At 43.0% G+C, this 16126-nt stretch overlaps 1 protein-coding gene across 1 annotated transcript in view; it reads right to left on the bottom strand.

Annotated features, from left to right (window-relative positions):
- The window catches only part of LOC306785946 (calcium-activated potassium channel subunit alpha-1a-like), a gene marked incomplete at both ends in the record, with an annotated part of 118757 nt that overhangs the window by 11517 nt on the left and 91114 nt on the right, over window positions 1–16126 (bottom strand). The window contains 7 exons of the mRNA XM_079280535.1: window positions 2028–2220; window positions 2788–3012; window positions 4255–4381; window positions 8336–8429; window positions 10232–10576; window positions 12185–12265; window positions 12590–12622. Of these exons, the coding sequence (XP_079136661.1) occupies window positions 2028–2220; window positions 2788–3012; window positions 4255–4381; window positions 8336–8429; window positions 10232–10576; window positions 12185–12265; window positions 12590–12622 (1098 nt within the window). The remainder of the gene's footprint in view (window positions 1–2027; window positions 2221–2787; window positions 3013–4254; window positions 4382–8335; window positions 8430–10231; window positions 10577–12184; window positions 12266–12589; window positions 12623–16126) is intronic.

Raw genomic sequence — 16126 nt, forward strand, 5'->3', positions numbered from 1 at the left:
ACACAGCAGGAAGCACACGCTGAACTGAATCATGGATAATCATAACTCTTGTTATACCAATGATTGAACTTGGAAATAGCAGAGGTTTGACACTTCGAGTCAACCTGGGAGCACGAGCTCAGACATTTTGTCGATGTCCATAAAGGATGATGTTCACTCAACTGGAGAGTGACAGCAAGTTTTTTTGGATACAGCCTCTAAAACACTGCTCTTATTGTATCACAGTGAACATGAAGACAGCCCAGAGATCTAGAAGAATAGCTTACGTTTTGCGCGGCGTGTGCAGCAGAAAGTGACTGTTGTTGAGAACAGCAATATATGAGGCCTGCTGCTGAGTCGCTTTCAAAACCCGTTAGGTTACAAACAGCTCAAAAGTTGCACTGTGAGTTGGTGAGCTCCAAACAGAGAGCGGTACGTCTTCCTCAGACATGGATTACTGCAAAACCAGAGGAGCTAAAATGTGTTTAGCTCCCGGATCATTCTCTAAAAATGTGTCTATGACATACAATATTCCTGTATGGCTTATTGCAATTATTCCTTAATTTAGGACATTTTTTATTTTTTTTTATAATTGGCTGTCATAATTGTTTCATACTTTTAGACAATTAGCGTATAAGTTCCTTATTGCTAAAAATAGAGAAGCCAGAGTTTGAACAACATGCCTGATCCCACACACCACGTCTCCTCTTCTGACAAGCTGCTACTGTGAGGCTGTAACATTGTCCGTCCTGCTACAATGTACAACAGGCAAGTGAGATCTGGGTTACATACCCCCTGATCCCTGTAGCCCCCCGGCCACCGCTATGCTCTGTGGTTGACTACATGCTACAGCAGCCGTGAGAAGCTCTCCCCCAGGAAAGCGCATGTTTCCTTATTCATTTGCACCTTCTTGTTTTAAATTCCACAGACTGTCTGAATGGGAGCATCGGTAGGAGGAAGAAATCCCCAAAGCAATACCTATGATACAACAGCAATATCTACAGTATGTGCTTGCGTTTCCTTGTGCATGCATGATTGCATGTCACTCTGGCATGTGCGTGTGTGTGTGTGTTTTCTAAAGTGAAGTATTTGTCATTGAAATGGGTGGTTGATGTAAGACCCAATTATTGATGACAATAGGCTCCATCCATCGACCCTGGGAGAGGGTACAGGCTAGGGGGTTTCCATATTGAGGTGGCTTTCTGTGAATACTGCTCCCCAGAGTGGCGTGCTCCAAGATTTACCCCTGCTTATTGTTCCTCGGTGGCGCCGCTATCGATGGCACATCACTCACTCAAGGCTGGAGAAATAACAGCATTGGCATTCTCCTAAAACATGTGGAAGTGCTCTGCACTAAAAAATAATGGCCTCTTGGACCTTCAACTTTGATTTGTATTTACAACAGTCACAGTGGCGGCATTAAATAGTACTGAGCTCAAGGCATGTCATGCCTTTTGGTCGAATCATAAACTGAGGATTACCTGTTTGTGGATAGATCGCATTGATACGGATGTCTGCGTGTGCACTGCACACCCGTGCACTGCACACGCATTCAAACACGAAGGTGTGTGCGTGCATATGTTGCTGTTTTGTTGTGACTAATGAGGAGCAGCTGAATTGGCCTGCCTGGTGATTTGTACTGGCTGCTTAATGATGATGAGGCCTGATGGGATGCCAGGTTCGTGCGTTTGTCTGCAAACATCAACAATCTGTTCCAGACGATCTGCCAGACACTAGATCAGGGGGAACAACATCGAATGACACAGTCATGTTGATTACATCATTAAAAAGTATTATCAAGGAGGTTTAGCAGCATGTAATTACCAGGGACAAGACTGAAATCATCAGAAAATCATGTGTAGTAAACCATTTTCAAAGGCTTGATGAAGCATTTAACGCCATGTTTTGTGTGTACACTTCTTCAGTAAGTCAGTCATAGAGTACTTGGCAGACACTGTGCATGACAAACTCCATTCAACCCCAACCCCACCCACCCCCTGTCCCCTTTGGGCAGCAGTGCGCATGGAGAGTAATAGGACACTCCTTACCTTGGGAATTAGCCTGCAAGACCCCAATGCTGTCATCAAACTGCATAGATTTGATGTTGAGCGACGCCAAGATGCATTCCTTATCCTGCAGTGAGGTATCTTCGATATTGTTCTGATTGGCTGACAGTATTACGCACATGTCGCAGAGGTTGATGTTGACGGCCCTTAAATCTGCCCGACTTAATGGCGTACCCTTCAGGGTGAGGAGAACAGAGAGAAAAGGCAAGACGGAGAGAGAGAGGGAAGGCAAAACGCAGGGAACAGACAGACATAGGGGAGAGAAAAACAAATTTAAGAAGTGAGCAGAGTGGAGCTTTGGGAAATCAGTTCACAAGTATTCTTGTTTTGAGGCGATGACATTCCACTGATCTAACTGGGCATTGGAGAATCAGATACATGGACTTTCTAAAGGCTAGCCTTCGCTGAGGGCTGTGTTTGGGATTCTCCTCTGATCATCAGTCAAGCCAGGCCTAACAAGCTCTAAGGCAGCAAGCCACGCCATCTGTGATGGGCACTGCAGCTGCAACACATAAACTCCATTTTGGATGTGTCACTGCTCTGGATGAGGGGGGGGGGGGGGGGGGGGGGGCTGGCTACGCTCTCATGGAGTGATCATTCAATTGAGTAATGTGTGATCAAATCACACTGACAATCCCCTCTTCAGGACGCAGAATGTGCATGTGTCTCAAAATGTCAATGTCAGTTGAACAGAGAATCCGGTTTAAATGCATGTTCTACGGCAGTGAACTGCTCCACTCACAGGTAAGATGGAGACCTTGGGGAAGTTGTGTAAAGTCTCCCACTCTCTCCGCAGGTAATCCAGCGAGCCCACGAAAACTATCGGCTTCAGCTCGTGGTAATGGAAATTGCTGGCTCTTAAAGGCATCACCAAGTTTCGCAGCCCCACCAAAGCGGACGTGACATCCCCAAATATACAGACCACCACATGGCCGCTCAGCACTGTCATGGAGGCTTCACTCCGGGTCTGCAGGGAACATAGGGATACAGGGAACGGGGAGAAGAGCAGAGAGAGAGGGATGAGGAGTGCAGACAGAGAAGAGAGGAAGACACTCACAAAGACAAACACATATGTAGAGAAAGTACTGTTGACAGAAAGCTGTGAAGTGTAAATAAAGTAAAACATTCTAGATCCAGGCGCGTTTAAGAGTTATACACTGTTATAAACCCATATTAAATAGTTTGTTAACAAAGTATTTTCTGAATTCTATATTTAATCCATCAAAACAAAACATGATACTAACAGGGTTCACTATTTACACAAGTTTGGTTAACCACTATTCTGTTTATAAACAGTTTGTTGGATAACCAGAAATAGGAAGTATACAGAACAAAAACAGAACATGTGGTGTTTTCTGAAAGGGCAACTGATTCAATCAGGCTGAAAAATGCAGTTTGTAAGATTTTAGGCACATACAGTATGTATGACTAGGACCCTGTCATAAATCAGAGAGGTATAAATAAACACAACTTCTCTATTGTATGACATTTGAGTTGAGAAATAACAATGCCATGCCCTGCTTTCAAGATCTGTCGCCTGTCACAGCAGCTTGATGTGCATTTGATTGCAAGTTTAAATGTACGTCAACTAAACTAAATGCTACTCTGATCCCAGTGGGTTTGAAACTAAAACTGGTTCTTTGTTTACCGGAGACATACGGTAAAACTAAGAAATGCAAGGACCCACTGCTGCAACGTTACTCATACTCTCAGCTCGTGATCTGGTGGATTAAACATTTTCAATTATCTACATGACGAGAAATTGTTTGGTGACCCATCTCATGGAGGAACATCCTTCAGCCCCCCCCCCTTAAACTGATTAAAGCAACGAATAAATGTCAACTATATACTGTAGACGAATGCGTCTTCTCTGCTACATTTGATTTAGACAGGGTTAACCCTCCCCAAACAAAGTGTGCACTGATATAAATGCTTACAAACTGCCTTGTTGGAAAATCTGAGCAAACCCATGCGTGCTGTGTTGAAATACTGTTCACAGATCCTTTTTTTGTAAAAAAATCAACAAACTCACCTTGAAACAACAGAGAGGCAGTGAGAGAAATTTCATTGCACATTAGTTTGTGATTGTGTTACTACAATATTGAGGGGAAACTTTGGCTCCTGACCATACTTACTTTAACTTTGTTTTATTGCATATTTTATGATATTTTAGAGGCGTTGCAGCCTACGCAGTTATCGTCCCACTCACCAGGATGACTTTTTCGATGTCTTTTGATGGGCACCAGTGAAACATCCCTGTCGAGTCATACCTCTTCACGATCATGTCCATGCTCTCGATTTGTTCATTTCCAGGAACGAGAAGGGGGTCGTGTCGACTGGGAAAACAGAACAATTTATTTATGTTCGACCATTTTGTTCAATGACTGCAGCTTTGTAAATGAAGTGATAACATGAAAGAGGCAAAAGACCACCTGGGTTTCTTGAGATCTACACCGTCTATATGTACACAATGTGTCAAAAGTCCATCGCATGAGTGTTGGACTTTCTACTGTAGGTCCCATAACCACCATATTATTCCTCCATTCCTTCTTGTCCTTGATGTCAAGTCATCAGAAAACTCAAAAGACCCTGGTGCTCACAGCGGTGCAGAGAACAGCGAGACTTGAGTGCTACTGACTGAATGGCATGACAACACAAGGCCAATTACCAGCTTTGACCCTCTCCTCCAGCTTCTGACGCCATGCGGCGCAAATAGTAAAAGCTCCAACAGGCTCACACTTTAAATATTTCAGGAATTCGCCCAATCGCATTTTGCTTTCCCAACTGATGGCCATTAATGTTTCAGCAGCATGTCACAACCAAATAGGCTAATCCACAGCAGTGGGCTGCTGAGTTTTATCCGGTGAAACACTGACCATGAAAGGGCTCCCGTCATTCCTGTGATACCGCCTCTCTGCTTCTTTGCATTTATCCTACAGGACATCTTCTCACAGTTCCTCTGAAGGCAATCCATCAAATGTCATGCAAACCACCGAGTCTGGATAACCTGTAGACATTTAGTGTCGTTCCTCAAAAAACACTGCTTGTTTTCTAGCAATGCAATTGCTATTTCCAATTCAACCCAAATAATGAAATCCTTGGTTGAAGCGGCGCTATACAGACTCCAAAAACAGGCAACAGCAGAGAGAGAGAGAGACATTTGAGTAATATGGGAGAAAACATCCCAAGAATTTGACATACATCTCTCTCAGTATCACTCTCTCGATCCGCGATCAACACTGTCATTCACTGACAAGGTTTTGATGGTGTCTCTTCCCTCAACCTGCATTTCAGTTGCATACCAATGCAGGAAAAGTTACAACAACAAAAAAAAGCTGTCAATTAGCCACTCTCTCTCTCTCTCTCTTCCCTCTATCAGTGAGTGCAGGTGATAATAACACTGACAGCATTTAGTGTTTTTACACTCAGCCTGAATCTTTCATCCAGAGCCGGGTGTTTGCGCCAATCAACTCCACAGAGCCCCCGTCACTTCAATCTGCTCAGCTCTGCTCGCCTCCACACAGGGGCTGACTGGCGCATGCAGGCGGGCTGCCGCTCCAGCTCTCTCTGCCAAGACAGCTATCTTTCACAGAGCTGTCAGCGATGTGACTGGCAGCCTGTCACAGGCTCCGCACACCTCCGTCTCCCTCTGCCTTCTCCCTGCCTCGGGTTGAACCGACCACAGGACTAAGGGAGAGCAGACATGACGTCTGTGCCACGCCCAAGGGATATCAGCTGCAGATGATATTGTGACATCTTCTGCGATAGGATGCGTGTCGTCAGTCACGACCCGTCAAAAAGGTCCGTGGGAATGGTGTTAATGCCGTGGTGGCACTGCAGCTCGTTAGCATGGTAACATGGTCATACTGGCAACTGGGACATTAACAACACAGCCATGATAGGGATAGGTCAGCCAGGATGCAAAGTGGGATTAAATGTCACCCATAGTGTTTAAAAATATCAATTGCGAAATAAATCAAAACAAAAACAAAAGCAAAATGCAATGTCAAATTTGAATTTGTATTGATTTCTTGGGAAGCATATCTTTTAGTAGAAGTTACCCCACCAAAATACATTCACTCTATTTCAAAATGGAATAAATTCAGGGTTCAGATTGCAAAGCAAACATTTTCCCTGGGTGCAATACAGTATTGTATCTGATGCACTTTTATGTGGGACAAATATTTCCCTTACAGCATGTCTCACTCCAGTGTCTCACCCTCTCTCTTCCTCCCTCCCTCCCTCAGTATATATTTCAAACAGAGTTGAGTTATTCCAGTGTATCACTCTGCAGTCACAAACTGGGGATGGGCCTGCTCCCCCAATCCCTCTCTGCCAGACTACGAAGGCAGCCTCCTGCTTTGAAAATTTCCCCCATCATGCAAACTGACAAAGGCATGCTTTTCAAAAGCCCAGAGCCAATCTGTTGATCATTATTTATTTACAAAGGCCTTCAGGCTGCAAGTCCTGTAAAAACCATACTTGATACGTAGGCGCGCTCTCTTGCTAGCTCTCGACTGTGTTTTCCCCCTCCTTGCTTGTAGAATAAAGTATCCCTAAGGCTACCTCAAACAATCACTTTTCATTGTGCATAAAATCCACCTTGTAAAACTGTTTAATATATATGGTGTTATATGTTGACGGGGGCAGCTGTGGAAGGGGGGGGGGGGGGGGGGGGGCTGTGGACTGTGATGGGTAATTTGATGTTTTGCTGAGGGCTAAGACTGGGAAAAAAATCTACACCTATAACAGAGGACCTGTCATCCCAGTACCCAAGAGCCAGCAGAATACAAAAGCACCCCTAAAGCAGAGAAAACTTTGACACCGCTTTGAAGCCTTTTCAAAACTGAGTAAATAACTCGCAAGAATTATTATCACTGCGAGATCAAAGCAAGGATGCATATATTACATGGCAAACAGGGACCATCTCCTCAGCAAAAAAGGGAAGAGAAGAAAAGGTTTTGTGCTCCAAGTTAGGCAAACTAAACAGCCTTTTAAACAAGCAGTTAGCTGGAAATGTGCCAATGTGTAGTTGTTTTTGTAGTAGTTCTCTCCCTCTGAGCAAGGGCATCTAAAATGATGCTCTGTTGCAAACGAGACTGAAGGGTATGACTTTGTGTTGGGCTAATGGTTCGGCAAGTGTGAAGGATTATTAAGTGCTTGTTTTGTGGCGAACTGAGGGGGAGGCCGACAAGTATACGAGACAAAATCACATGCATGCCAGTTCAGAAGGAGGAACTCTGCCTGAGGGAAGCTAGCAGGACCAACATACAAAGAAATTCGAGTTGAATGTAAGAAAATAACACAGCGAAATAATGACCAAGAACAACACGTGAAAACAGATTAAAGAGTTAAATGATTCAAATTAAACCGCAGTGCAGCTTCTCTGCGTACATAATAACAGTGACAAGTGTTTGTGAGAAAAACCACGCAGCTCTGTCTTCAGATTTTCCTCTTGTAAAGTCATTGAGATGACAACCGTAACACTTACTCTCACTGATAGTAGGGCAGCGTAGCTATGAATGTTCCCGTCCCGTTAGATCTTCCGCATCACTCCTTTATCCTGCCGTCCCAATCCGCACAGCTCGGCCTCCGTGTCTTTTCCACGCTGTCGCGTTGCTAACCCCGCCTCGCAGCCAGAGCGCCACACAAACCAACCCCCTTTTATCTTTCACAATCAATTAACCGCAATATAATTCCACAGGACAGGATAAAAGGAAGGTGATATTTGAATTCATATTTGATTGTGATGATACATCTCACATATGGCCTTAAGTACCAGAAACAGCACTCACAGGGGTTCCCACAATAGAGGAGTAGCCTGAGGGCAAAGTAACCATGCAAGTCCCTCTGATTGGTTGCTGGTGTTATTAGTGCCAGCAATGTTTAAGGAGCACATGTGGACCAGACCGGAGGAGGTGACAGCTGGGACTTTAAAGCCAGTGGAGTTTTCAAACGGCTCCTCACAGCCGCTTTCCATGACAGAAATATTATTTCAGCGCTGTCATTAACAGCCGACAGCATGCCATCCTAAACAGCCCACTGCCTAACAGGGCACTTCTCTCTCGTTCGCTCACAGTTTCTTACCTCCTTCTTCTGCCACCCCTAATTTGCCCCCTCCCATCCATCCAAACTCCCATCATCTCACCCTCAGCAGCATCCACCTCTGAAGTATCTCTCACACGCATCCCCTCCATCCCTTCCTCCCGGCCTCCGTTCTTCCCTGTATCTGACTTCCTCTCACTCCCCATTTGAAGTGCTGGAAGGAGAATAAAATCAGCGTCTCTTACCTCATCATTTTGGGCGAGTTGTTGGGTGAGTTTCGCATCCCTCCGTTGCGCTGCTTTTTTTTAGGCGAGAGAGTGGAGGGATGCTCGTCTTCCACTGCAAGCACATGCAAAGAATGTCAGAATAGAGACAGATGTTTGGGAAAGTGCGCTGGACCTGAAAAAAAACAATCAATCAATCATTGCAAACAAAAAACTGAACTGAAAAAAAGGAAAATTAATCATTCAGTGTCAAATTGAGAAAATGGAGCGAAAACATCAGTCACGGTCAATGGTCGATCTGGTAGGAGAAAAACACGGAGAAAAAAAAACTTTTTACGAGCTGGTAAGGTTACGGAAGGCTCACATCCCAAAACCCCCATATTTAGGCTCTTTAAAGGTGCACTTTTACGGGGCCTTCAGTAATACACTGCTGCATCTGTTCAGTACACCCGCTAAAATGTGCAGATGATTGGACCTCTAGCAGTCTGCATCAGAGTGACCATGCTTTCCGACGCAATTAATTGCCATGTGATGGTACAGACTGTCATGGATGCAGATGGATCTTGAGTGGGTAGTTTATTTTTATTTATTTTTTTAAGAAAACTATCTGAACCCCACCCCATCATTCCAGTTCCATCTAAATGTGCACAAAGTTGCTCTTCTGGTCTACCTCCATGCCAAGAGAACACTTGGCACTCAACACACATCACTACGGCCAGGGCATGAATTAGTGGACTATGAATATCGATGCAGCTAATAAATAAACATCATCCTCCAGAAGGAGGTCAGGACTCGTCTTAAAAGTTTAAATTAAATAATGTATTATCTGTGTTAGATTTAATCGTCCATTTTTCTTTTTGATGCTTAGGCGTTACGCGTTTGCAGGACGCTTAGCCATAACCACAATGTTTCTTCAGATTCTTTTTATCACATTAAAACTTTATCACTTCAAACTTTGCCTGAGTGCCAGTCAGACAGAGAGGACGAGAAAGAGCAGCCAGATTGAGGCCGGGCCCAGTCGTCTGAAGATTTCAGGCAAGCTAACAGTAGTCTGATCTTCACTGCTGTCTGAAAGCTCTTGAAACTCACAGACAGGCACCCAGATACTCTTATCCACTCTGCACTCTCCCAGTAGCAAATGCCAAGTGCCCCGTCACTTCAAACCCGTATTAGTCCTTTGGTTGGAAATCAATAACACAGCATGATATTAGTGCAAATCAATGTGCACGCTGCAAGCCGGGACTATTCTAAGCATGTGGAAATTCATTATTGTCTGAGCCCCCTGTCCTACTGTCACCTAATTCTGCTAATAAAAGATAAGAAATATGACTCTGCCTTCTATTAAAATGTCACTCTCTGACATTTCCTTTATGCAACTGGGCTTTTAGAATAGCTGATATCACAAGCACTTTACACTTGACAAATAATTCTCTTTCTAATGTACTTTGATAATACCACATAAAAAATGTGCATTCCTCGCCATGTTGTTATAGGCTCCTCCTGGTTTGAACTTAATTTGTTGACAGTAACAGTACAGTACAACACCCACAAAAATACAAATGAAAATGCTTTCAAGCTACTGGGTAATAAACACTTTTTACATTTACAGTTTCTATTTCACCTCGATATCCTCAGAGCTCACAACTCAAGCGACATTTCTGAAAATAAATACAGATAAGTATCTATTTTATGTAGATCCTAAACTCGCATGTTTTAGCACTCCTCAGTGTCACCCAATGTAGGCAGAAGCAGCCACTGCACTAGCAGGTATATCTGTGCAAAGCAGCAGGAGCGACAACAGCAGTGGCTCCAGCAGAGTGAACCGACATGCAGCAAACAAGGCAAAATGAAGCAACGGGACAGGCAGGGTTACTGACTGATGCATCACCGCTGAGGGGGCAAACCTACAGTGCCTACTGTGACTGAGCAGCGTGGCATTACTGGGGTGGTAGCGGTATTTCACCGGCAGACTGCGGGCCCGGTTCAGCCGACTCTCTGCCTGGGATCCGGCAACCACGTCTCCTGGACCTGAGATGCTGAAGCGCAGTTGTGAGCGGTGAGACCCAGGCCCTGGCCCCATGGGGAGCAGATTTCCTTTACGGTTATTAACAAGGGGGATGTTGAGTTTGCCTGGCTTGAACAGGGGGTCCCGGTTGGGGTGCAAGTTGTTGGGAAGGAATGCATTTGTGGTGGTGGAGGTGGAGTTGCAGCCGGTGGTTTTAACTGATCGGTTTTGAAAAGACGGTCTAACTTCATCCATTACTGTCAAACAATGGAGAATAAAAGTGTGAGAAAGCCTGTATTAATGCTGATGAATTAGTTAGATTAAACTCGAGATTACCTTGTGTTATTTTTTGCTGTGTTGTTTTAAAATGATATAATTGTTTCATCAGAGATTTCAGGACGATAGGATGTGAACAAGTAAATTGGTAAATAAGAGATTCAATGACTTGAAATAAATGTGAGGAAAAAAAGAGCGATAACTAATTAAAATCCTACATGAAAAATCAAACACTTGTTTGTGTGAAAAATAAAAAATGAATTGCTTTTTTCTGATTTCAGTTCTGATTAAGCCCAAAACAAATCATGCCATAAAAACAGGAATCATTTATCATTTCATTTTTCCAAAACTGGTGTTGAAACTTCATCCTCTCTTATCTAGTTAGCACACGCTCTGACTGAAATGTTCAGTGACATTTACTTTGCATTTGAGACAAACATGAATTAGTAAGGAGTTTCTCCGTTGTATTTCTCAGTTGCGCTACACTTTCTGGTAGAACAAAACAGAGACACGGCTAAAGCCCGTCAAATTCAATCAGATATTGTGTCATTTCAAGCATAATGTGTTGCAGACTACTTTCACTTCAACAAATACAAAACTAGAACTAATAATTTATAATATTACTAATTCAAAAACGTTGTATCATAGAACATTTATAGAGGATTCCTTTTGTATTGTGAATTAAAATTTTGTTGGATTCCAGATTTAAAAAAAATGTAGTCCTGTATTCTCAAACATGGTGATTTTAAGTGTAACTTTGACAGTATGTCCAGAGACAACCTGCTGTATTTAATATGAGAATAAACCATCCGAATGTTGAAACTCGGTCACAACTGACGTTCAGCAAGCCGTCCCACCAAACACACACACACACACTATTTGACTGAGGCTGCAGAGTCAAGCCGTATGTTTGCATGTGAAGTGGTTGTAAAGTTGAATGGGAGAGGAGAAGCCCTGTTCCTCCCTTTGGTAGAAGGGTGGTTGGTTGGTTGTTTGGAGGACAGAGCATGCTCGGGTGGCCCCGGGCGATAAACAGACGTTTATCCCAGCCGTCAGCTGCCTCCTTGATTTACGGGGCGCCACCGATAGCTCCTGGATTCATCTGGCCCTTGTCAAACACGTGCAGCGTTAGAGAGCGCTCACCCACCCTGGCAGGTCCACTGTGCATCCTGAACAACGCAGACGGCAACTGTCCCTTCCTGAAATGCTAATCACGTGACGGTACTGTCCTGCATGCAAGCCTTATCAGATTGTCGAAACTCAATGTAAACTGGATGATGAGGCAGAGGAATAACAACTACAAATGTTGACTTTTGTATGTGAGCTAAGCTGGCTTTGCCATTATAGTGTTTGCTGCATGAGCAAGCTGTGTTCTTCATCTGCATCGCGACTGCATGAAAAAGATTTTTATGCTCTTTAAAAGAGGGAAGAAAAAAAAAAGTGTTTTCAATATCAATATTCTTAATAAGAACAAATACATAGAATAAAAATATACATATAAAATGTTAGCGGTGACAAATAGCAATTCACCAATATTCTTAACCAGTCGAGTAAAAAAGTAATGCATTTAACAATTCTTTAAGATTTACCTAAATTGCAATCAGCTTTGAATCGAACGCCAGCCTCTTTCTGACTTCCACTGTTCCCTGGTGTTGTAGCGCCATCTGCTGCTACATGCAGCACAATGCAAAAACAATATTTTATGGAACTACATGGTATTATCAAACACAAAAAATAATTTCTCTTCATGTTGAATTACTTAGAATAAACAGTCTGAGTTAAACATTGCATTACACACTGTGTTAAACTGTGAGTTTACTTTGTCTCTGTATAAGACACAAGACAACATCAGTATATTCTAAAGGAATAAGGGACATCGAAGCAAATACTAGAGCAAAGCATTAGTACCAACGATGTTACATGACATTGTGAGGGGTCTACAGTCTAAACACAGAGTTGGGGCAGAATGGAGAAGGATAGAGAAACACACTTACGTGATCTGACATATCCATTATACTTATATTTGGCTGAGGAGAATGCAAAGACAAGTGGCAGGTCACAAGGGGGGAAAAAGGATGTAATGAAACATGCACATTAGGAAATAGAGACATCAACATAAGAGCGGCGTGTGGAAATTAAATCAAATGCGACTATGATGAAGTACTACCAGTGAAAGGCATGACGGCATAAACCAAAAATTTCAAAAAGGTACAATTAATTCAAATTATGGGAACACCTAATAGTGGTGGTGATGATGACGGCAAAACCTAAGCAGACAGGTGAATGAATGAACTGTCTATTCTGAGATTGAGCCATGCTTTTAGAGAAGTGCACTCAACCTGTAATGAGATGTAATGACAGACTAATGGCAGATTTTTTTTTTCATCAAAAAAGCACAATTTGCGGTCACACAGCTTCAGTGGTAGATCTAACAAAGTAATGTTTCTAATTTAAAAAAACCTCATCTACTTTGACGTTTTCAATTTTGACTTAAATGTGATGAGCATTGTGAGGTCTGCAGATAGAACAAATAAAGCCACCATGGGGTGCAAAGACAGCAACTACATACTCAAGTGCATGTAGACATCCAGCGCACACACACAGCAGACACTCGCTACTCAAAAGAGCCGCGGCGACAGAGCACAAATGCAAAGAGACTTGATCTTTACATGCAGTCCACATCTCTTGCATAAATAGAGATTTTAGGGAATTCTTGGAACATGGGCTTCACTTTTAAATCTCTTGGGTTGTTCTCTGAAAAGAGTTGACCAAGGTCTCCACTTATGCCAGAACTATTAATTATCTGGGAATTACAGTTCATGACCGAGACTGAGGAGGTACCGAAGACGGGTACTGATAGAAGTACTGATAGAAGTACTGGTGCAGTGGGCATTTGAAATGAGCTCCGAGCTGCTGACACTCCGCACTCTTTCCAGAGTCTCTTCCAGCAGTAAAGGTCACAGTGAGGGCCCAAGGCTGGCCTATGACACAGATCCTCAAACAGGGACCCACAGTGGCCCTGGCATCTGTCTCTAGCAATCTGCCCGCACTGCAGAGGCGGCAGACTAACTGGCTAGCATCTGGGGCGTAGCGAGGCGGCATAGGACAGAGGGTGGGGGGGCAAGCCTGCCTGCCTGGTGGACAGGAGCTGTCAGGGCAAGTTTGGTGACAGACCAGCAGGGCTGGGAAAATGAAAATGCAAACATAATTTCCGTGTCAGGATAGATAAGGTCCCCAGCAATGAGATGCAGATGCACACACGCATGCACAGACACAGAGATTGAAGTGCATGTTGTTACACACACACAGCCCAAATGGCCGTGTAAGCATCTTCCGAGCCCCGGGTGTCCAACCCTTGTCTATAGCTGAGCTTTATAAAAGCTTTCAGCCTCTCCATTATAAAAAAAAAACCTGTCACGTGTCTATTTTCTCACTTTTCTCTCAGCTGGCTGCCTGTGATGGTGGTCTGGTCACAAATAAAGACCATATGTACCGGTATCTAATATACAGATCAAAAAAATAACTGTTTCTGCTGAATAATTCAGAACAACTTCTGGGAGTATTTCACAACTGAAACTGTTGAAGACAAGAATCGGAACACACAACCACACAAGGGGGAACTCTAACTTGTGCTTTGAGCTATATTTTTTAACTATTTACAAGTGGTAGAAACTGCTTGCCTTTGCCCTCCTCCATCCAAAATGTCCATCTTTTCAACTGCAAAAGATTCCGCCACTAACTCAAGCGCATGTCTTCTCTTATTTTCACTCCAACAATTCATTGTCTGACCAAACTGTAGGATTTATACATGACTGATCTCTCGTAACAGAAGACTGCTTTTAAATGAGTCAGCTAATGTGTCCCTAGATTGCTCCATGTGCCCAAAGGGTTTATCAATTTCACCAAACATCACATCACTCACTTACGATGAGTGCATATTAAAAATGGCTGTTAATAAATATTGAATCATTAAAGACCATAAAGCAACACAGGTTTGTGTTTATGTGTTGCACTGTGTTTTATTAGGTGGTCCTAATGCAACTTGCATCAGAACACATGGGGCCATTAAATGAAAGAGTTCTATCCAAGAAATCAATTATTCAAGTACTAGGGCTAGAGAAATCTGGTTCAGATGTACAAGGGCATGAAGTCATCATGGATAAAGACGTCTTATTCTTTCAGTCTGCTGGGTACAAAACAGGGGAAATGGAGAGAGGAAATCCAACAATCCCCTGGCTGACAAAGCCCAATGCACTCCTTTAGTAAACTCACTTTGTTCAGACAAAGTCAGAGTTAAAAAGGGAAAGAAATCTAAGACAGGGGAGGCTTTCCTGAAATCCTACAGGGGGGTTGAGGGAGAAGTGAGATCAGTAACCATGTAATGGCCAGTAATTGGTACCGAGGGACATCAGCGCAGGCCGAACTACAAGAGGCCAAGCCAAACTCATCATGGTGTGGTTTGACACTAATCTAGGCTGAGTCGGCAGACGGTGGGAGAATGTTGAGAAGGAAATCGGATCTGTATGTCTGAACCCAACGCTTTGATAGCTAGGTCTACTGATGCCATGTGTAATTGACAGACAATTTAGCATTTCCCATCCACTCAAAAGCAAAATCGAAAGGAAGGTGATCTGCTCAGAGGTTTTGTCCTCTGACCTTTTCTTTATCAAGCGAACTATCACTATTTTGTAGCTCTCATTTTGTGTTTTTGTCTCCTCTATTCTTCTCTCCTTGTCTATTTCTTGTTCTTTCCTACGATACAAAGCCTCTCTCTTTACCATTTTATTTTATTCCCCCTCGCCCTAATTCTCATCCCTTCTCTCATGCAGTGTATGTGACGTAGACTGTTAAAGAGTGCAGGAGATAGGTACACTACCTAACACAAGTTCAAACAATTGTGATCAGAGGCTGAGCAGTGCCATTTTACCGGTGTACAATAAAATGTACAAATTGACACTTTCTGTCCAAAAAAACTGTGTTAATTGTGGGAAGAATTGGATGTGTTCTTCTTGCTATTGTTCTTTTCTGAAAGCCTAAAAGAGTAAAAGGGCACATTAGGTGCTTGAGATATTATTAGTTACATTCCTGAACCAGTGTCACCAATAAAAATGTGTTTAATGTCAGTGCGCTGCACCTCATTTATAAGGCTCGACGACACTGTTAGAAATCTTCAAAACACCGTTTCAGGTGTGATTTTCTCTTATCTTCTGCATTAAAGTGAAACTAAAGACTCTGAACAGTCGATCGGTGAGGTTAAGTCAAAAGTAAAAGAAAAAAAAGTAACAGAAGCAAAGCTGCTTTAGATGAAAAATGTGCAAACTGAAAACAGGTTTGTAAGGACCTTGAAATGAAATAAGACAATCATTTAACAAACACGATCAGTATATTGCAGGATTAAACCGTGAGAATAAAATCATATGTTCCATTTTGTTATGTACAGATATCTTACCTTTACAGTTCGAAATACATCAAATCCAAATATGATATTATCACACAACTGCATGACTGATGCAGCATGCGTTAGCCACATG

This window comes from Melanostigma gelatinosum, assembly GCF_949748355.1.
Source record: "Melanostigma gelatinosum genome assembly, chromosome: 12".
Lineage (NCBI taxonomy): Eukaryota > Metazoa > Chordata > Actinopteri > Perciformes > Zoarcidae > Melanostigma > Melanostigma gelatinosum.